General features: G+C 36.5%; 1 protein-coding gene across 20 annotated transcripts in view; it reads right to left on the bottom strand.

Annotated features, from left to right (window-relative positions):
• The window catches only part of BNC2 (basonuclin 2), a 398,693-nt gene that overhangs the window by 237,422 nt on the left and 137,434 nt on the right, over nucleotides 1-23,837 (bottom strand). For 9 of the 20 annotated variants that reach the window (XM_015594483.2, XM_015594478.2, XM_015594479.2 and 6 more), the window contains exon 2: nucleotides 2,380-2,463. The exons of 5 other annotated variants lie outside the window; for them this stretch is intronic. In XM_015594483.2, the coding sequence (XP_015449969.1) occupies nucleotides 2,380-2,463 (84 nt within the window). Of the gene's footprint in view, nucleotides 1-2,379; nucleotides 2,464-15,404; nucleotides 15,503-17,274; nucleotides 17,664-22,555; nucleotides 22,676-23,837 lie in introns of those variants that run through there. 6 more of the 20 variants (XM_025051422.1, XM_025051421.1, XM_015594482.2 and 3 more) reach the window with 6 other exon arrangements.

The following is a 23,837-nucleotide window of genomic DNA, read 5'->3' as shown; positions in this document are numbered from 1 at the left end:
CAAAGTCTCGATTTCTAGCTACTTTTCTAAATCAAACATATGAACACAAAAAAAGAGCAGACACCCTTGCAAAAGTTAAGTCAGGTACAGACTTCAAGGATTACAGTCATTCAAAACCAAAGATATATTCATAAAAGAATGTCAGGGACCCTGGGATTATTAAAAAATAACGCTGCTAAGCTATCTGAAATTTAAGGGATAAAAGAAAAGAGTTAAAAGAAAGCAGGTTAAGAACAGGAAGGTGCTCCACCAGTCATGAGAACTCATATGAACCAAATATAAAAGACCAAATATGAGTGTTGTGTGTCTGAATGGTGCCAAAGAGGTGATTCTCAGAATTGAGAGGCCAAACAGCAAATCCTCCGGTGGTTTTAACGCCTGGCCCTGGGGAAAAGCCTGAGATCCAAGCGGAAAAAGTAAATGACCCTGATGACTCTGGCAAGTCCTATAGTAAGTTCCCTGGAAGAGCTGTACTAAAAAATAAGAGATGGCTCATTCTGTAAGTGGAGGAGGCGGGGGGGACCATAGTATATTCCAGGTAAGAATGAAAGAACTGGTAAGCTAAAAACTACTCCACGAATTGTTAGCTGATCAAGCGTCAAGTTTATTAGGATTGACATAACATGGATATGTACTAGATATTATTAAAATGTGTGGAAGCCATATTTAGGAAGGAAGAAGCAAAAGAGAAAAAAAAAATGGCTCAGGTGGGTCCCAGTTAATAACACCAATTCACCACAGTTGACTATCTTTTGACAGATTTAACCGTTCCACTCAGTCCGCCAAAACGGTGTTGCAGGAGAAGAAATCCAATAAAATGAGCACTTTCATTTTTTTGTCCAGGAGCTTAGTCTTCTTTGCAAGGCCCACAATGAACTGTCAACTCCACAATCTGTTTAACTCCCTACAACCAGAATTTCACTTAAACTTGTAAATATACATTTTCCCCTCGGTATGTCATAATAATATGCTCCATTGGTCTCTTTCAGTTTTATTTCATGCACTCACATCTGCAAAACCCATTGCTCTTTGCGCCATAACTCAAAGTTCAAAAACAAATTATCCAACAGCCACCCATGACAGACCATTCCAGGTGATATGTTTGAAGACCAACACTTGTCCTACCCAAAGAGGTCAAGGATCAGACTACTCTCCACAAAAAGTCTTCCATCACTGTGCATTTATGTGTCACACACAAGCTGTTAGCTTTCTAAAACTAGGAAATACATGATCATGTCTCATATGTGTCACACCTGCTTTTCTGTTCTATCATAGTCATACACCACCCAGACAGTACCAGCTTGTGGCACTGAAGAGCTCAGGTGGTCTTCCCCAGTCCAAGAGCAGGTGTGCAAGAGCTGGTGTATACTTCAGTACCATAAAAACTGAAACCTCCTCCTGCCACCACTTCTACCTTCACTTCCACTGTAAAGAAGTCAATTTTTAAAACTATTCTTTTTTTCTCATGTGGGGTGTCTAAATCAGTAAAAATGTTTTTAAATGGAGCTCACTATGTTCAACCCATAAGTCTGAAAATTTTAGAAAATGATGCCAAATGGAGGTCCTAAAAAATACTATGAGTTTGCTCTTGCTAGGGGATGACATCCATGTTGAAACTTCAGCCTGTATCTTTGCATTGCTGGCACACACATTTCTTAAATATTAAAAGGTACGTGGAAGTGGAGACATCCCTTTGGCCAAGATGTCATATTTATATTTTTAATTTGCAATATACCAAACCACTTTGAACGCCTCAAGATCACAGAAAATGAACTGAATTCCAAGTCAATACTTTCACAAAAAAAGAAACTTAATATTCCACCAGAGGACATATCTCCCCAATCAACAAAGAAGGAAGACACTTATCATTAAGTCCTATTTTTCTAATACAGTGCCTAGTTGAATGGCTTCCATTCTCACATGATTACAATGATTTAAAAGGATGAGAGCTAGTATTTCCAGAGTGCCAGGCCCTGTGCTAACTGCTATATATATATACATTAGAACATTTAATCCTCATAATCACCTTGTGAGGTAGATCTCCATTTTACAGATGAGAAAGCTAAAGCTCAGTTAGGTAGAGTGACTTGCCAAAGGTCTCACAGAAGCCTGTGTTGACCTGGGCAGCCAGCCTTCAGAAACACTGTTCTCACCCACTACAGTATATACTATTTCTCAAATGAATAAATGAATGATCTCCGTTACAGACAACTTATTCTCAAAAGGTCTTTTTGCTGAACATATGCTACATTGGTCCCTCTTTTACACTTGTCTTAACAGTTGTCTATCTCCTGATGGGCACTGATATATCTATATGGCCTTTAGGAACCACTGTGTCTGTCACACCACCCCCAACTGATAAAACAGTAAGACTCCAACCTGGACTTCCAGCCTCTGGTCTGGCTCCTCCAGGTTTGGGCAAAAGTCTGCACCCAGCACTCTGCCAGCACATGCCACTGGAACCTGAGGGAATACGGCCGAGTTAGATAGATGCTGGGTGTGGAGGTTGCTGAGAACTGCACACAAACACATCTGTCCCAGGCAGAAGCAGGGACATATCAACTGCAGTTCTGAAAGAGGCCATCGTGGCTTTACAGGCTTTTGATGTGGTCAAATATATTGTAAATATCAAATATTCAAGTTTATTAACTACCAAGAAGGTAAATTCCCAAAAGAAAAGATCCACATAAATTTTATTCCCCCTTGTATCCACAGCATGTAGCACACAGAAGGTACTTAAATATCTGTAGATCAAAGAGGAGAGAAGGAGATAAAAAGGAAGGGATGGAGGAGGGAAATGAGGGAAGGGGAAAAGAAAGAGAATAGCTTCTTCGCCTTTGGTGATTTTTTTTTTCTTTTAATTTTCTTATGTGGGGATTAAGAAAATTGAATTCTATAATTCCTAAAGTTCCTCTGCACTCTTAAAATACCTATTCAAATTTATTTTTCCTGTTTCTGGGCTAGCACAGACAGACTTTACTTATCAGCATTTATTATTTATTTACTTACTATCTTTAAATTACATTTAAGAGGTTTATTTTGTTTGTTCTAATAATTAAAATGATAACAATAAAACAGCTATAACTTAACGTTTCTCTGTATCCAGAATTCTACATTGAAAGCTACTAAGACTTCGTTTTGTTTTTTTTTTAAAATAAGGAAAAAGGATTTAGATTTGATCTAAACCTGTTTTTAACCTTTTCTAAAATTTCTCTAAATCACTACTCAATATTTCCAAACACATAATAACTTCATTAATCACGTCTATCTATATGTATAGGAATCTCAATCCATCAATCAGCTTCACCTCACCTGTGTTCTTTCTCTATCAAAGCCCTCATTTGCTGTTTTGTTTTGTTTTATTTTTTTAACTCGAATTAGGATCATCTGTGCCAATCAATTTTCTTTATTCAGAGATCAGTTTTCAGCCAAGCGTGCTGCCTTAGAAGATATTTCCCTCTTTCTTTGACCCACAAATCAGTTCACTTTTCCAAAGTTAAACAAGTTTCGATAAGCTTCACTTTGCAAGTTCACTAGTAAATATCACTAATTTTTTTTAAAAAGCACTCATTCAACCCTTCAAATATTTTTAGGTTCAACCCTTCTATTCTTTTCAAGTTTTTCATTCTTCCTGCCTATGTCCATAAAGTGAAATAGAATAGCATCTGTCTTTGAAAATAACACTCTTTACCCACAAATTTCACCAGTGAAGCCCAAGAGGGAAAGGAAAGGGAGGTCACATTTACTGAGCACTTGCAAGGAGCCGGTCACCACATGGGCACTTTGCATACAGAAATAACCCGTTTTTCTCCTTTCAACAATCTTCATGGGATATGAGCGTCTGCATTTTCAAAATGAAAAAATCGAGCCTTTAGAGTAGGTAAATAACTCACATGCTAGAAAGTTACGAAGCCCAAACTTAAAAAATGAGAAAGCAAAGAAAGACTGAGAATGTATTTCAAAGAAGTTAATGAAAAACATGTCACAGTTGCGCTTAGTGGCATCTAGTGGAGGAGCATTTGTTGATGTTTCATATGAAAGAAATTACAAAGAAGACAATTAAAGGAAACAGAGAAAGTGTTACCAGAAACTAAGATCTACTACTTGCTCTTTGCTCTAGGATAACATAAGCAATATAAAATAGAATTTATCCTCTAACTTGAGGAGTGAGAAAGAAATGGGGTATGGAAAAGAGTAGACACTGTGCATTTGTATTGTGTCACACGCAAAATAATGCTGATTCCACCCCTCAGTTGACATACGGAGGGGCACTAATGAGTCATGCAACAGTAATTCTCCCTAGGGTGCAATAGAAGAACTGGAAAAACTTCATCTTAGAATATTCCATATCAAAACGAAAGCCCCCAAAAGAGCTTCTTATAAAACCTCAATAAATGTGACTACTTAACTGAATAAAGCAGATTCCATGAACCATAATGTATACATTGCAAATTAAATGTAAACAATACTTTATTTCATGTACACACAAAACAAACTCCTACTTACCTCAATATTATTTGACCGTGTCACAAATACTAACTTTCTACTTCCTTTTTACCCTCACAGAATGCATTTTATAAACACTCTCAACAGGAAAAGAGAAAGTTAAACAAGTACAATTATACTCAATTACAACCTCAAGACACTTACAAAGACAGTTTCTGAGAGAAAACAAAAAGTTCTGTGAATAAGTTGGAAAGAAACTGTGCCAGGCTACTAGATTATTTAAACAATCCAAATCACAAAAAGGAACTAGTAGGGAATTGGGTAGCACTCTCATAGTTAGAATCCTAGAATTTCTGAGCAGAAAAAAAATCCATAAGGATCCATAAAAACGAACTCTCATATTTTAAAGATGAGGAAATTGAGATTAAAACCAAAACTACATAGTTTCACTTATCGGTTCACCATCCAACAATGTCATTAATTATCAGATAGAGAAAATTTTTTTGAGGGAAAAACAAGTGATATCTGTTTCCTAATTTATCAAAATGTACCAAGGAAAATAGAAAGGATATAAAAGTTGATAATCTAATTAGTTATAATTTGGCACACCTAGATAATTAGGCCCTTTAATTTAGAAGCCTCAGTTGTTAACTATGCAGCTATAAAGTGATTCAAAAAAATGACAGAAACAGCAGACATAAATTGTCTAACTCCTTATTATTAGACCATTTTAAATTATGATAATAAAATATGGCATACACCCAACAATTATTTTAACTGGAATATAAAATTTAAGTTGATTTCAGGAATTCCAATTTATTTGCTTTCCTTCATGCTAGTGTTCAGTGTCTGTTTAAATGCCATGCTTTAAAACTAAGTTCCACAATGATTTTTGCAAAATATCCACAGTGATTTTTATCTCTGAAAAGAAGACTAAAGTAACTTTTCTTTTTGCCATTGTATATTTTGCTTTTAAAGTTAACAAAAACATTTACGTTAAAAAGAAAGAAAAATACTAAACTGATCAGCTAATGTTTCTAAACATTCTGCCACAGGTTTCATTATGGGATGGTAATTGTCTAGTACTCATCTAAATTTCATTCTGCTGGTGCTATAACAGGAAATAAGAGGCCTTGAAAGGGACCCTTCAGAATCCCCAGGGTAAGCAGAAGCTGAGTACATATCTACTCTCCTGTACATACCTCAAAGGAATCATGGTGTGTGAGAGAGCTATTTACAACTTACTTTGTGTATAATCAGCAGAAACAAAAGATATGACAACAAGCATAGAGGCCTCTCTCTCTGTCTCCTCTCAGGAGAATTCAGCAAGGGAGGGCCAGTGGGCATTCACTTCAGTGTCAAAAGGGCTTCCAGAAAACACATTTTCTGTGGGGCAGGGAGGAAATATGGTTTTGTTTTAACACACACACACACACACACACATACACACACACGCACGCACGCACGCGCGCACGCGCGCGCGCGCACACACACAGGCTCTTTGTTTACTGAGATCACACATAAAGAATGTTAGGGACCAGACTTCTGAAAAGAAGACAGAAAAAGCCCCGCATTGTAAATAGAAGCACCCGCTCAAAATATTTGAAGCAGAATGGGGGTAACAAGGTGGGTGTAATGAAGGGAACAAAGGAAGAGAGAAAGGAGAGACAAGATAACTTGGGAAAATAAATATGTTACCAAGACAAGGGCTTATAGAACCTGGGATGCTTCATACAGAACTAGGGTCCATTTGAAATATAATTTTATTTTTAAACATTAAACATTCAGGTAGGCACTTGCCTGATAGGCACTATAAAAGTCACAGCCTAAATAAACAAACTGATTTCCATGTCCGCTCAAGCCTCTTTGGTTAGGCTGGCCACAAGCCCAGATCAGTTCTGAAGTGCATGTGTTTTGGTGGCTTCAGTCTAGTAGTGAAGAGATGGGGGAAACTATCTGAACCCAAGAACTTGAAAAAGTATGAATAGACAAAATTGGTTTTCAAAAACAGAGAGAGGGTGAGAAAAAACCCCAAGAATACCATCAGAGGACTCAGGGACATGGCTGGGTTCAACCTCTGTCACATTCCAAGCTAAAGAAAAGCAGAACTTCAAGCCTAATTTCAGTGGTTAAACAATGCCAAACAGCAAAAGGAAAAATTACTCAGATAACACAAAGAATTCAGGAAGACCATTAAGTGAAATGGGTTTGACAATAAGCTAGCCAGAAGCCTATGTGACACGGAGCAGAGAAGGAAATAAATTAGTTGCCCAGCACTGTAAAGATGAGAATGTATGCTAAATACACTGCTGCAAAATAAACACAAAAACTGAAAAACAAGATGAGCTGAGTTACTGGATGTGCAGTTAACTTATATTCCTAATTTTTTTTTCAGGCTACGATTTAACTAAAAGACAACATTCCAAGCCTAAACTTTCTCAACCATGAAACCCCAGGCTAAGACTCAGAAGGATCAACTATTTAGAACCTAAAACTTAAGAATAAAAACACCATTTAATGATCATTGCTACCAGTGAGTCAAAACAGTATTTATCTATTTTTCAACATTTAATGGTCAGAATGATGCTCATTCTGACAGAGGCCTTAGATGAGGCAGGGCTGGCTGTATCAACAGGAACACAATAATGATAAGAGATATGTTATAGGAGAAAACTGAGGAGGACAGCAGACAGGCCCCTCTGGAGTCATTTCACAACAATGAACTATAGGATCAGAGAAAAGATAAAGGAAAAGGGTCAAGCACATGATTCTGCTCCTCAACAGGTTGACACAAAAGATAATTGGGGGAGGAGGGAACAATGTCCTCACAGGAGCCAGGAACTGTTTAATTGAGGTTCACTCTCTTTCACAGCCACAAATAACAACAAAAATACCTTGTTTTTATACCGTGAAATGTGGGATAAAAGGTAGAAATCTCTCTTCCCGGGTGACACTCTGAAGAACCTAATGGACCATGCATAATGCTAAAATTACATAGAATCTTCTTTCCAGAGCTCTCAAAGGGCTTTACACATTTTATTAATTCCTATATCAGACAAATAAGTGGGGGGTGTGATTTCCATTGCACTCTTTTTATTTTTAAACAAGAAAACTGAGAACTATCATTACGGTCTTCCCCCATATCTGATAAATGGGACAGAACCAAAATTAGTACAAAGTTCTTTCAACTACCAGCTAATATTTTTTACTAGAAAAGCTTCCTACCATTCAACAGAGTTCATTTGTTTCTCCAAATCTTGTTTTACATGGGTTTTAGCACTGAAGAAAATGAGAATAAAGTTATTTGTACCTGTGCCATGGATAGACTTCATAGTAAGGAAAAAAAGTACATAGATTATTTTCATTGGTTTGCAATCATTCTTATAATTCAGTATTTTGGAAAATAAACACTCTAGGTTTTTGTTTATTAGCATATACATTGCCTAATCTGACAACTGACATTAAGTAAAATTTCAAGTATGCTTATACAGGCACAGGTTAACTTTCTGTCCTCAAGGCTCAGTGCCAACTATCCTAAAGGAGGTAATATTTAAAGATCACCAGCTTTGGAGTCAGACCTCTGTTTAAATCCTAGCTGCAGTACCTTATAAAGTTAGTCAGTTAATTACCAATACAGAGCCTTGTTTCCTGCATCTGTAAAGTGGGAATAATTATATTTACTGTGTAAGGTTGGCAAGGTTAAAGGAGATGACACGTCTAAGCATGCAGTAGGTATACAGTATAGGTAAATGATACTTTCCCAGATACCACCGCCCCACACCGCCTCACCCTCCCCCCCGCACCACACACACAGAGCACACCACTCTCATTTAGAGCTGAGAAGTTTGAGATGGTGAGGGAAGGAAATTTGGGGGGAAGAAGCAAGCCTCAATTGTCAAAGGAATATTATAAGCAATTAGGGAAACTAAAAAATATACCTATTTAATTAGTCTCAATTAGGGGCCAGCTCAATCAACTTTTAGAAGGCTTCCTAGAACGCTGTGTTGAGAAACACTGTAAAGGACGTACCTAGGCTCTGAAAGATAGACCATTAAAGTGTTCACTGGAGGAGATCATGAGAGATGTCCCATTCCACTCTCTGCCACTCCTGCCCCAGCCAAGCCCTTCACAATTGAAACATAAGGCAATTTGCTGACTTCTCCTTCATGCTAGTGGCTTGATCTATGAATTAAAAATAAGGAGCATCCAGAGAACATGGGTGAATAAAATCTGGGGAAACCTTACCCTTTGGAAAACGATACAAAAAACAGCAAACTGATAGACAAAAACAATAGTCCAGGTCAGTGGTTCAAGCTATACTACTCAGCCAAGGAACACTAAGTATCAGCATCATCTGGGAAGATGTTTGAAATGGAGTTTGCAAGCCCCACCTGAGACTTATTGTGACAAAACGGCTGGACGTGGAGCCCAGTCATTTGTTAATAGTAATCAGGTGTTTCTGAGAATCACTAGCCTAAATAAACTAGAAAATCCAAAGCAAAACGGTAAGGCAAAAGATCTCTAGACGATAGCTGAGTTTTAGAAAAGATACGCCTAACAAAAACCAAAGGAAGAAGGAAGAAGCATACACCAGGACACAAGATCCAGGATCTCCCAAAATCTCACTCTGTGAGGAGAAGAGGAAATATCAGAGAAGGAGACTCTTAAGGGAGAAAGCCAAAGTGAGCAAACCACTTAAGGAGCAGCAGTGTGGCCAATGGCACAATATGCCACAAACATTACAAGGAAATAATATGGGGACAGATGTTAACTTAAGAATTTAAACTAAAAGTACTTTGAAATAATCCAAGTCACCTTTAACTCCTCCACTCAGCTTCTCTCTGGTTTTCCACCGCAATCAAGAATGAGGATGAATTTAACTATCTCTAATGAGGAGAAAGAGGCTACTTTCAAGTAATGATCACCAAGCCATTGAAATATTTTTGAGGGTGTGGCTTTTTTTTTTTTTTTGAGAAAGGAGCTCACTTTGGAAGAAAAGAGGTGCATTAACTTGACCTTATGTCATCAAAGGCACAAGTGGGACAAAACAAGTATTTTTCTCTTCCTAGATTTAACCTACAAAAGAGAAAAAAGTGATTGAAAAAAAAATCTGAGAAAGCAGAAAAGAGAGTTTGAGGAATAAAATCTGGTAGAAGAATGTGTTATATGCCAGACATTGAGAAAACAAATATTACCCCCCAAAAAACTCAACATCTGAAGTTACCCATGGAACCACCCACATTAAACCTACTATGGCTTTAAAAAAATAGTTCAAGTATCCATACATAGTTTAAAAGATAAAACAGAATGAGCATATAATACTAAATTTAATACGCAGTGTGCCTGGCTAGAGATGCAGGTTCCTCTGGACCAGCCCCTTGCCCTATTTGACACAAAGAGTGAGCCTGAAGGAAGGCCACGAATCGCACCAACAGACCAAAGGAATTCCAGCCACTGTAAACAGCAGAGCCACGGGAGCCTTTGCCACACTACTGAAGCATATGATACAGCATGCTAAAGATCAATGAAGCTACGTGGTTTTCTTTGCATGCAAAATTAGAACACAGGTAATGTTAAGAGAAGAAAGGAAATGGGAAGGCAGATTCGGTCCTGCCGTTCCACATAGTAAAACTTTCCCAATTCAAATATAAGTCACACTGTGTCCTGCACAATTCCCCCTCCAAACCTGCTGAGGACCCCAGACTAAAAAGAGAAAATGCACAAAAGCGTACAAAGTTGATTTCTATGGAATTCACTCCATCCTCCTAACTCCCCCCGAACCATCCTAAGTGCACTTATCTCAACTAGGGTGAGATCTAGGGGAGATGAAAAGCTGCAGAATTCTGCATCAGACGGGTAAAAAGTGAATATAAATCTCTCCCACCAATGGCATTGTTTTGTTACTGAGGGTCTCAGGATGTGGTGAGATGATTACGTAAAAGGGAGTTTCTTACATTTTCCTTGGGGATCTTATAAAACGAGGTATTTTTATTCCAAACTGAACATATTTTACTCCTAAAATCTAGTGGCTTCAGAAGCTAAAAGAAGCTTAGTAGACAACAGAATGCTTTATAAATAATAAAATACATGTTTTTTTTTCCTATGTTTTTGGTGTTAATAGCCTCACATAGAGCTACTTATGTCACTGACTTACATAATGATAAGAAATGCTATAAAATACCATTTTCTCACCACATGCTTTCCTTCTAGTGATGTGATGCTCTTCCCTGGTTTCATCTGCCACCTACACGAGAACAGTTCCAAATCCCTATTCTTTACTTCTCGTGTGAATCTTAGTCCTGTACTTTCAAACTCTCACTAGAAATTTCCAGTTAATACCTTGAGCTAAACAAGCAATGCAATTGGGTTCATTACTACCCGTTTTTTACTACAGCTCTCCCCTGACTTTGCTATATTTTGCAATGTTATCACCATAATCCCATTAACAAAGACTCAGAACCGTAGGTCATGACTAAGAGCCTTCTCCTTGTTTCCCAAAGCCAGTAACTTCTGAAAGCCTGTCCCTTCTTCCCTTTCAGTCCCCTCAGCAGTCCCCCTGACACACCTTCCAAATCATTTCTAATGAGAGCATACTCAGACATTTGCCATAACTCTTAAGTGATAATCCCAACTTTATCGTTCCACACTCACCGACAAGTACCATATACCCGCCCCAACTCCCCCAACCATCGAACATATTCTAGATGATGTTTAGAGATCCCCTACAAACTATCAATTAAAGTTCCTTCCAAGCCCTTTACCACCTAGTTCTACTCTGCCTTTCAGGCTTTGTCTTCTCTTCATGACAAATACTTAATAGAGAGTCTAAACTATTTGATGTCTCTTGCTTACTGATTTGGGCTTTCCTAATTTGACACAATTCTCCTGCTGCTCTTTTTAGAATATCCTCCCCTGTATTATACATTTGAAAATCTCCCTATTTCCTGATGCCACTTCTTCCACAAATTTTTCTGATAACCCAGGCAGAAGGGATCTCCTCCCCCAGTGTTCTGCTATTCTTAGGGCTCTCAAAAGCACCACAAAACCTTGGACTTTAAATATGTGTTTTTCTCTCCTTCAGGGCAAGAACTCACTCACTTTTCTTTGTATTTCCCCACAGCGCCTACCAAACTGCTTTACACACAACAGTCAACAAGTACATGTGAAATAAATAATAAATAAATCTCTTAAAATTCATAGTGCCACCAGTGACCCAATGTTACAAAAAGAGTGATTTTAACTATATCATTATTCCACCTTATCCTCAACAAATACCCTTAAGGCAGTTAGGGGCCAATAATTCCTATTTTACAGAAATTCAAGAAGCAAGGAGATTACTATTTATGCACAGAACATTCTTCTGAGTATAATTTAGCCTGTAAAGTTTCAGTAACTAAATCGATGCCACCCTGTTGATTTGTGGCATATTTCTGCTGAAATGGTACTTCTCTTGCTAAACTTCCCTTCCAGCTTACTTCAAGATACCTCTAGAACCTGACTCCATCGAGGCAATCTTCTAGAGGTGAGAAAATGTACAAGATCTTCTCTACAATATAAGTTTAAGAGGTCATTCTGTGCTCCGCAAATTGTCAACATATGCTGAAATCTAAACTACAGAAAGATAATTTATATAAACTGACATATATATGGTCTCTTAGTTTAAAATTTACTCAGCTTCAGAGTAGGGGCGGGTATAAAAAAACCTTTAATAAGCCCTTTAAAAAAGGTATTGATTGCAATCTACCTGGAAAGAAAGAAACCAGCCCATTACACCGCCCTGAGATATGAATACATTTCTAAGATCAGCTTATAGCAAACTGGGGATTAATTTTCATCCCTAACCATAGTTTCTCTTTTGTTTCAAATCGGAAATAGACAATTACATTTGGCCCTGTGAGCCAACTGCTGCCTGCTGCCTACTTTTCTAAATAAAGTTTTATTAAAATATAGCCATGTCTATTCCTTTACATATATAATCTGTGCCTGTCTGCAACTACAAAGACAGAGTTGAACAGTTGCTAAAGAAACCATATGGCAGCCTAAAATATTTACTATCTGGCACAGAAATACAGAAAAGGTTTGCCAACCTTTTTAAACTGTGCAAAATTACACCTCTTTCACCACAAACGTCACTTTCAAGAATTCACCTTTAGGAAATAATACAAGTGCAAACAAGAATGTTCATGTTGCAGCACCATTCTTCATAAAAGAACTGGCAAAACCTCAATGTCCAAAAACCAAGAACTCATTAAGTAAATTATGGTACAATAAGAATACTAGGAATCCACTAAAAATTATGATGAGTTTTTATATTTATAGACATAGGAAGATAACTATAACATATTTGAGTTAAAAAAAAAAAAAGGAAGTCACATGTCCATAATCCCTTTATGTAACTAGTATCTATCTCTACATTTTTCTGTAAACATAAATGAAGATGACTAAAAAGATGTTAATAAGATGGTTCCTTGGTAGCAGCATTCCCGTTATACTTTCTGTAGTTTTAAAATCAGATCTACACACCAAATATAAATCCTTTTTACAAAAGCTATAAAAAAGTTTAAATCTACTAAAAATAAAAATCAGTGTGCAAAATTTAGATTCTGCATTATAAAGCACTTTTTCAAAAATAAAGTGTTTTTTGAAATTTTTTGATTTGGTGGGAGTTTTGGTTTGGTTGTTGCTATTTTGGGTTTTCCTTTTTGTTTTAAAAAGAGAAAGGCTCTTAGACTTATCAATAAACTACATAGCTATGAATTGGCATCCACACTATATGTGGCGACCTCACTGTTGGATCAACGAAGTCTCTTACAAAAGCATCCATGGGTTAGGAAGAAGAGGAGAGGTTAACAGAATAGCGTCTTGATGGAAACGTATTAATGCAATCAGTGTCTTGCTTCTGGGTTACCATAAAAAGGTTCATAAAGTACCCAAAAGCCACATAAGATTTTAGAATTATGCTGCTCAGTGACTGATTCTCAGTGAAGAGAAAGAAAGGAGAGATTTTTTTTTCTCCCACCCTCATTTTCTTCAACAAAAGCAAGCTTCTGCAAGATTGGCACAAGTATATTTTTTAACTAGTATTCCAAAAGGCCAAGTATGTACATGATACAAGTATTAAGAACTCTGTATCACCGTTGTTGAAGAGATACTAACTGAATACTGCATGATGCTTGCAAACTAATTACAATAGGAACTACAGAAAAAGAAAATGCTAATAAACACCAACACAGTTCACTCTCTCTGTGCCAGACTTACAGGCATCATTTCTAAGCCCTATTCTATAAATGAAGTAACTGAGGTTCAGAGAGTTTATAAAAATTTTCCAAGGTCACATAAAGAATCGATAAATTCAAATGCAGATACATCCAGAAAAAATCTGGATTTTTTCCACCATGCTAATGAAACAAATTATATTTCTAATGAAGTATTATATAAAATCCCAGTATAAATTTAGCAGGTGAAAAAACTTGAAATTCCTAGTTTACAATGACGTAATAAAATTGCCGTGTCAATAATTTGTTTTACAAATAATTTACTTAAAATATTGTGTTTTTTACACTATTTTCTCAGTTAGATTAATCTATATTCTCTCATCCTTATATTTATACATATATGCATATATGATACATATATGTCTTTTACAGATATGCTATACCATTTTATAATATTGAGCACAAAAACTAATATTTTCAAACTGAAATAATAGTCTGGATACATTTGCAGACACAGATTCCAGTTAGACACAAAACTGGGACTGATTTTTTTATGACTTTTCTCACAGTAAAATTAGTTCACTGCTAAGAATTAAACAAAATCTGTGCCCTGAAAATTGACATATGAAAAGCTGTACAATGATATAACTGTAATTTGCTTTAGATTTATATTTACCCCAATTTGCCCTTAGATATATCCTCTTTTAAAGTTACAGGGATTAGCTTTTCCTGTGAATTTTGTAATAACTGAATAAAATAAAAGATACTAACCCTAGCACACTGTGTGATTTAAGAAGTAGCTATGAAATTAATAGTTGTTAATCCTCATTCTTCTACTCTTAGTAACAGGTGAACATAAACCTCAAGCCAAATATTCACTTTAGATCTTGAGATGCAGTATGTTCATTCTAGGGTTAACCTAAAGAAACTAGATGTTAGGCAAAAATAACAATAATAATCAATGAACATCTATGACAATATTAGTGTACTACACATGAGAACACCATTACTTTTGATAAAAACATAATCCATGATTAAAAACCAACCTTAAAAGAAGCACATTTTGCTCAACAAATAGAGAGGTATAAATACTATTAGCTTTAATGTGACCTAAATTCCACAAATACAAATGATACTCATGAAGCCAGAGACAAAAGCTGGGTTCTTAACCTATAAAATCTAACTTCGAGCTCTATTATCGAGTGCTAATGATAATGAGTATAATAAGGCAGGAAGCTTCAATTCAAACAAATGATTAGAGCTGATGATACTAAGGTAAACAGAATCCAACAGAATTGGGTTTACCTCTTTGCCTTCAGCCTACCATTAGCCATAACTGATATCATGGAAATAACAGTATGAGTCTGACATCCATGAAGGCCAACCAGGTGAGAATTTTGCAGAGTGGCCAAAACGCAAGACTTACAGATGACAAAACAGATTCTCAAAAAGAAAAAGAAAAGAAAAGAAAGTTCTCTGCCGATGCTTACTATCTCCTTTCCTATAGATAACTAAAGAAATTAAAATACTTTTTCTAAACTTATCCCCTTTCCAAAACTTCAAGCTTCACAAGGGAAGCTTGCCACAGGCTCAAAGGAAGCTACAGTTTACTGAATACCTAGTAATGTACCTGAGCTTAACATGTGTTGTCTCATTTCATGTTCCTGACAAATTCTCAAGCTACGTGTTCTTTTCCCCATTTTAAAGTTGAAGAAAATAAAGGTTAGCGATAAAGTGACTTACCCAAGGTCACATGACTAAGTGGCAACATTAGAATATGAACTCAGGTCCGATCTTTTAACTCCCCACGAGAGTTCTACAATGGCCAACACTAATGTCTGCTGCAATGGGAACAGAAAAATGCTGAAAGGACAAGTATTAATATTTTAAGAAAGTTTGATTTTTAGGGGAAAAATCCTAAACCGACTTTAATTTTCTTATTAGGGAGACATATTAGAGTAATTCCATGCTTTCCCTTTTGGATTATGAAGGGACAATTTTAATCAAACTGAAAAGGGCTGAATACATCCATAGCATCCTTGTTATAATCAAAAACTGCTTCCATGATCAGGATAAAAAACATATTTTTAGTAAATCTAAATGTACATGATAGGTTTTTTCTTAACTAAGCACTGTTAAGTTTTTCTACTATTTAGGAAAAAAATAATTTGGAAATTGGCTATAAGGAAAAAATTATCCAGCACAAAATAAGATTGATATTCTACTGGAAAAAAATCACTAAAATCACTAAAAGAAAACTTCCATCATCACTTTACTACATCCAACAGCATAAAAAGAATTAAGGTGAGTTTTCTCTAGAATATAAGAAAAAATACCTAATAGATTCATGTAAAATTTGAAGTGACCAATCTATATATAAATCTTGACTTTGCTATATATCTGATTGCTTGTTGGTTTAAGACCTCCCATAAACAATGTGAATGTACCTGTTCATAAAGAACAAACCATCATACAGCCAGTATCAATCAGATTAAACTCAGGAGGTCTATCTTGACAAAACATGCTTTTACAGAAATATATAAATCATGTACCAAAGATACTATAAAATGGGCAAAAAGACCCACCTATGGTTTACTTTTTTGTGGTACATTCATAAGATAAATTTCTGTTACATGCCATTTTTTTAAAAAATAACTTAACAATGGAAAACTATCTTAGTATATCTGCAAGTTTTTCCTTATATGTATTTGGTAGTTATCAAAGTGTGCATGCACGTGCAAGGCAAGCACACATACACAATTCTAAATATGTATATACATATACATTATTAAGAGAAAATGACACATCATAAGAACATGAAAACAAAGTATGACGGTTTGAAAGTGAAAACAGAAAGGCAATTCAAAACTAAAATTCAAACTATTAAAATATCTTTTCTTAAGTAAGCCCAAGGCAATCCATATTTCTCCTACTCATTGGGAAAAAATCAGAAATGTAAATTATTTTTTTAAAGTCACAATGCAAAATCAGAAGATTGTCCCATACATCCACATTTTAATGTTATAAATTAACTTGAATCAGATCGAATCATGAAGCAATCCTGAGTGTTACATGCACAATTACAACTGGTCAAATCTTACACGCCCTAATCAACTGTAAGCCTGAAACACCTGGAATAGTGAATGAGAAAGCTAGAGTTTCCCCAGAGAGGGACAAGGTAGGAGCAATCTGCAAAATGGATATATCTGAGATAAGTGCAAAGCCTGAGGCTGTCCTAAAACCCTGAAGATGCTCACGTGGTTTCGCAACAAAGTTCCTTTACAAGATCCACAACCCAGATGACTACACTTTTTACTGCCCTATTTCCAGAATTCCTGATTTTTAAATCACACTGGAAACCTTTGGCTGCAATTGAATTAGAATGGTTCAGTTTAGCCCTTCTGAATGACAAGGAAAAAAAAAAAAAAAAAGCACCATACTTAAGTTTGTTTTGTTTTAAACTCAGACCTTCTGCATTCCAAAATTGTATCCCTCTGACTAACATAAACCGTTATTACAGAGAAATGGTTAAAAAACAAAAAAAAAACAACAAAAAAACCCCCCACCAAACCAGCCAGTGAAAAGGAATGAGGGAGTAGTAATGGTAACATACAGTACCATGAGCTGCAGTGGCCTCCCAGTCAGTGGTGCAAGGTTAACAGATCACTCCCGGCCTTCAGGCAGACAGCAAAACACAGCCCTGGGAAGGGGGGTGGGGGGGACAAGGACCGAGGTTGGGGGAGGGGCCCTAACTCGGGCAGTTTACACAAGAAGGCAGCTCAGCTCCTTTCTGGCGCATTTCTCCTCTCTATCTCCCAACCTCTTTGCATGTGTCTTGTCATATTTTCTTCAGCTGTTAACTGTCCAGACTGCAAGACTTTAAACAGCCACAGTTTAGGAAAAAGCGAAACCCTTCTAAGTGACCATCACAGCAAATCAGCTTCATGCTGGTGGGTAAAATTTTCCAAGGGAAGTGTTCTTCTGATAGTTCCTGAGTCTCTAAGTCACCACCACCCCCACCCCCACCCGCCACCACACACTCCCCTAGAGGGCTAAATGCACTGTGGCAATAAAACATTCATGCAACTTGGAATTTTAACACAATGCCATTTCCCTAGTTTAACCTGAAAGGAATGCACTAGTCACAACAGACTACATCATCCTGCCATTAAACCCTGCCAAGGAACCGCTTTTTTGGCCGTGCTGGGCCAGCTTTGACGGGAAAGGAGTACACAGACCCACACGCTGAGCACGGAGGGGCCACCTCTGCTTCCTCAGACTCGTCCAGCAACACCCTGCTCTTGAACATGACCCCTGATCCCTCGCATTGTGACCTGCTTGTGAGGCATGTGTCACTCTGGAACTTATGCAGAGCCACACACTGTGCAGGCCATTTGCTGCTCTCTCTCAACAGGACTTGGGCCAATGCCAAAGGTTCTTTCTTATTATTACTGATACTATTGAAAGTCTTAGGTTTAAGTGCTGGATGCTTTTTCCTTAAATTGTATAGTGGTTTTTCTTCCTTTGTTTGTTTTGGATTTTTTAAAAAACAAACCTTGCAATTGCATTCATAATTAGGTTATGATTACTGACAAAATGGTTTGCTTTGGGGACTACTTATCAAAGCTGCCAGTTCTTTCCCATTTAAGTGACATTTAATTTAGACTTACAAAAGACAAAAACAGAAATAATTCTGATTTCTCCTGAGAATTTTAAAGAAAAATTAAAAGGTGTTCAATTCTACAACAACCACACTTATTAACCATTTCATGTGGCTAAAGTACAAGCAACAGATTATATTTCATTAAAAAAAAAGGATTTATTGATTTATTACTTGTGCAGATTTCTACCTTCCAAAGAATGTAACTGACAAAAGGGAACAAGAAAAAAAACCACGTGCAACAAATGAAACATTAAAAACACATGAAAAGTTTTAAATGTTTAAATTTTAAACCCTGCTGTGATGCCAATTAGGCCCTTAAAAAACAATCACAACAGTACTAATTTTTAAGTTACCAGATACCATAATTCTGTCCCCCAAACATCCCTTTTATCTTTATCCTCAACTTCTCTCCTACCACTGAAGTATCCCTTCCATATTTCTTTTTTCACTTTTCTGATTATTCATTTTCTTTTCTAATCTTTAACTATTTTCTTATGGGACACTTTCAATTTCAACCTTGCCCTATTATTCTTTCTTATGATTTATCCTCTCTACTGTAGTCACAGGCAGTTCTAAAAAGCAGCAAACCCCTCTTTGCCATGCCCCTGAATTACAGCCAGGTGAAGTGTGATTATCCTTGCAAAAGAACAGAAGGTGTTCCAACTTCAATTTCCCGGAGTGAAGGAGCCATGCCTCCTTCTCAGTAACAAATGCAGAACATCTTATTTCCTCTAAGAGAGTACCTTAAAACACAAAATGATGATCTCTAAGCAAGTTAACATGTACATATAAAATAAAACCAAATTGTCTTTAGAGTAATTTTTGTCTCCTTAGTAGCTGGAATTAGTCTTAAGCCCTAGTTAAAAGACTTTTTTCCTTTTTCTTTCCTTTAAACAGACATTATCATGCCTTGAAAAGTCACTCTAATCCCTTTACCTTAGCCAAGCCATGCTAATTCTAGATAGGACAGCCGATTAATTTTTTTTAAAAAGAATTATATTTCACTTAGTGGGGGCAAGGGGTGGGAAATCAACCCAACAGAGAAGAAAAGATTATCAAAACCTATGTAAAATATTTCCATTTCAAAATGTAAATGCTGAAACCAAACTGTCATTCTAATCTATATAAAACAAGGCAATAAAAACATTTGATTTTTTTCGAATAATCTGATTTATTATCAATGTATGTTCAAATTTCAATTTTGATGTTACTAGTGGGAAACCTAGTAAAATTAAAGGCAGCAAAACATGAAGCCATGAGATTAAAATTAGGGGATAATTTCTATTTAAATACAGGCAGATACACTTTTTGCTTATATCAAATTAATCAACACAGTGATCCCAAAGTATTTTGAACCAATATACAAAGAAAAGAGCGAAGGTCTGTGTTATTGCACATGTAGCATGTTAAACCCTCTCATTTGTGATACACTTCTTCTGAAGAGCTCTGGAACTCAGATATATCACTAAAAGAAGTGAGAACCAATGTCATTTTTTTATAAACAAATGTCCACCAATTTTATGATTCGTTGCCGTGGTACAGTGATGCATCATTACGAGGAAATCATATTTCACATGAAATTCTGCAATTACAATTAAGTGGAATCAGAACATAGAACCCACTAGAAAAGAAAGTCAAATCAATACGTCGCTGAAATGCGAAAAGTTGCAAAAATTCAAGTTTTGCAAAAATATTAACTTATTTTGGTGAATACATGTAAAATGATCAAATCTAGGTGATTTTCATTTTCTTTTAACCAAAAGTAAATTTTACTATGTTAAATGACATTTTAAAAATACAAGTTTAAAAGTTTTGTGAGATAACTTTTAATTACTAGAAAGCAAAATAGGTGAGACTTTTCTCAACAACTTCTATTACAAGGAGCACAAAAACGCACATGTTAATTTATTCTCCTCAACAAGAGTCCACTTGGAACTGAGACTGGCTACATCAACTACCACTACCCCCTACGCAGGCAGTTAACAGACTCTAACCCTGCGTGAGGGCCAACCTCAGAGGTGACGAGGTGAAAAAGGAAAGATGTATGGATAAAAGAGTGAAGAAAAGAAAAAGGAAAAGAGATGGTGTGAGATGAAAACAGACTGAAAGAAAAGCAAGCAACAGGAAAGAAGGGGATGAGAGAGAAAGAGAATGAGAATGAGCTGGGGAAGAGTGAAACGGAAAGAAGCAGGGAAAGGGAGAGAAAAGAAAGGAGAGACCAAAAGAAAAAAAGGGATGGCTTGGGGAGAGAGGAGGAATTGGAGCCCTGAGACACAACAGTTGATCAAGCAGCTGGCCGGAGATGCTAATTCAGCGCTTTAACAAATCAATGCCACTTGAAAAGTACAATGTGAGCCCTCACTGGGTAGATGTCAAGGGACTGAGAAAATGCATTCTCAAGTATTTCACATTAAGAGGGAATAATGTGTTAATTTATAACTCTTCACCCTATACACTTGGATTATCTATCTGTGTCAGCGATTTGACTTCTTAAATTTATCAAAAACACACGCAAAGGGAGGCAGCTTCAGCTTCACCACTGGGAAATGGAGGTTTAGGAAAAGCCTGTCCTAGGATTGTACTGTGGTTCTTTTCGCTTTCCTATGTGAGCTGAAGTATTGGCGGGGGGGGGAGGGAAGAGGGAGAATCTGATGGCAGAGATCTGGGGAGGTGGGGAACTCCTGGTCCAGATACTAACACAACCAAAGAAAAGGCTTTCTTGGCCTGTGGTTGATTGCATTAGGTACCATCCGTCAAAAGTGACACAAAAGAGAAGGAATAACTTGAATCAGCAACCTGAGCTGCCATCATCAGAATTTACTTTACGGAAACTTACTTAAGTCTCTCAGCACACCCAGCGGAAGAGAAGCTGCTGACAACTGGATTGTAATTAAACAGTACTCTTGCAAAGCCACTGCAGTTCTTCAGACAGAGCTTATCAAAATAGGAAGGGAAGGGAGGGCTAAGATTATTTTATTTGGTTAGCTTTGAGACAGGGAGGGTAGATGTTGAAGAACTGATATTATATCCCAGCATTCAGGAGATTAATGTTTTTTTCTTAAGAAAAACCTAAATTACAAATTTGAGGAATTGTTTCCTAATTTTTCTTTAATGTAAATTTAGCTAACTTTTAATACAACGTTAGCAGTTTCTAACCTGTGGGAAAGACTCTTAGCAATTTTGCTGCCAAAATTAAAGCAGTATCAAACTTAAGTTTTCAAGGTGCAAGCTTTGTCAACATGCAAAGGCTAAATGTGTTAAAATTTTGGAATAAATAGAAGAGAATAAGTTTCAAGAAAGCATTTCAATTAAGATCACATCTTCAAAGATATGAAGGGGGAAAAGTGGTTCTACATATACAGAATTAAAAAATGACCAGATTGTAACTGTTCTAAGTTTTACTTTAAGTCTGCTTCAACTACACACAGCAGTATTTTAAACTGTGGAGGTATTTTTATTTGCTAATCATATAACTGCAACAGAAGCAGACATTCTCTTATTTTGGGGACATTCGTATGTAAATAAATGTTGATGAATGGAAATGAAATGCTATACATGATGGGCATTGTTCAACATTCAGTTTAAAAAACGGCAAAGTTACCTCATTCACTGAAGCTTAAATCTCTTCCCTTTTAGAACTAAGCACAGAGAAAGACAATAATGAACCTTCCACCAGTTTCTACTGGCTAAACACTGCCTCACAGAGATGCTCATGACAGAAAACAAATGTTCCCTCAACCTTATTTTTTGCATCTGTTTTATGACATGGTACTACACAGAGTCATTTTTTAAATGAATGTTTGATCAGAAACTGAAGGTATAAGTAAATAGCCAGAAATATTACAGCTGCACTGAACAAAGGGTTAAAATGTCCAAAACAGTATAATTATTTAGTGAATATATTATTTTTCAAAGGAGATAATTATTAAGGAATTTCCTAGGTCAAGACCATAGACTAAAAAAAAGACCATAGACTACACTACTTTCCCTTTTCATAAAATCTTAGGAGATAGAATATATATTCTAGGCAGCATGTTTGCAATGGGAATCATATTGCATGTATTTCAAGGGCCTCTATGCCCTGAGAGTAGGATTTGTCCTATCACTAGTTTTTGCATGAATTACCATTACTATCTATCCCATCCAAACCACCCCCCCTTAGACGATCTATTCTTATCATTATAGTACCATTAATCCCATTCTCCCCTCCCCCCTCCCCCACCACACTCACCTAAGGGGTTAAAAGACTTCAGTACATTTGTGACTTGTCAGTGACATATAATACCCAGGTCCTTCATGCAATCAACTTTTACTTGACATGTATTTGCTCATCACAGGACCCGCATTACTACTGGGAAAATGAAGAAAAACCTAAATTAACACTTGACATTCAATATGGTCAAGTCCTTAATTGGCTGGGCTTCCTGAGAAAGCAATTTTCTATTCCCCAAACTGTTCGCGTGTCATGTGTGGAGTGCAGCTCTTGGCCATCACTGCTGTCCCTCGCTCCCTCTAATGAGAGCAGATGAATTAGTGCTACGTGACACGATTTGAACAGGGCTTCTTCCTCCTCCCCTCCCCCCAATCTTTCTCTTACACCAGTGACAGCTGTGTAGCAAGGGAAAGAAAGAAAGAGAAATGCAAGAGCAAAGAATCCTGTAAAGGATGATCATTTTTTTAAATGAACCTTAAATGTCTTGTTGAAACTCCAGAACAACAGGGTCATTTAATTGTGGAGGTGGGGAAGGGGGTTGTTACAAAGATCAGGGGAATTATCTGGCTATGGTTGATTTGGATTGTATTAACTTCCAGCATGTTTCTTCCATTCCTGGCTAGTTGAGGTATTAGATTGCACTAGTCTAATTAAAATGGAATTTACATCTACTTAAAAAAAGTTTTTTAAAGGTCTGGAGAATGGGTCAACTAGAAAAAAACAAAATAAAACAAAACAAAAGAAACAGCATGAAATGATTATTATTCTAAGATAAACATACCTCAATGTTAAGAAAAAAGAAAGTCCTTTCAACAAACGTTTAGGGCATGAAGAACCCACAACATTAAACTGTGTTTAGTATACTCTGTTTTAAAACATTTTTCACTGTCTGAACTTAATGCTAATCATCCTATTTTAAATCATTTTGTTTAGTTCCCTTTAATTGTTGAATTCCTGCAGCAAAAATTATTTGAACATTGATTTCGTTCTATGATTTTGGAGAGAGAGCATATATTCTGCTTTAGATGTGCTTACCTAGCTCAATAAGAAACAATTGAATGAACGCATGAAAGGAAAGCAAGACAAAATCTGCTCTATTCAAAGATACTAAAAGGTAAATTGAAGGGATTTCTTTGAGTCTTCCCTTATCCATTTTGAAACCAAAGAGGAAGTAATTTTGAATGCCTAAGTTTCTTAACCAATCCAATTAGGACCAAACAGAATTTGGGGAAGGAAGACTCTATGATACATCACACATTTGGCAAAGTAAAGTAGTCCAAAGTACATGTGTAAGTGAAAA

This window comes from Pteropus alecto, unplaced genomic scaffold (assembly GCF_000325575.1).
Source record: "Pteropus alecto unplaced genomic scaffold, ASM32557v1 scaffold95, whole genome shotgun sequence".
Lineage (NCBI taxonomy): Eukaryota > Metazoa > Chordata > Mammalia > Chiroptera > Pteropodidae > Pteropus > Pteropus alecto.
This window is presented reverse-complemented; position numbering and strand designations above follow the sequence as displayed.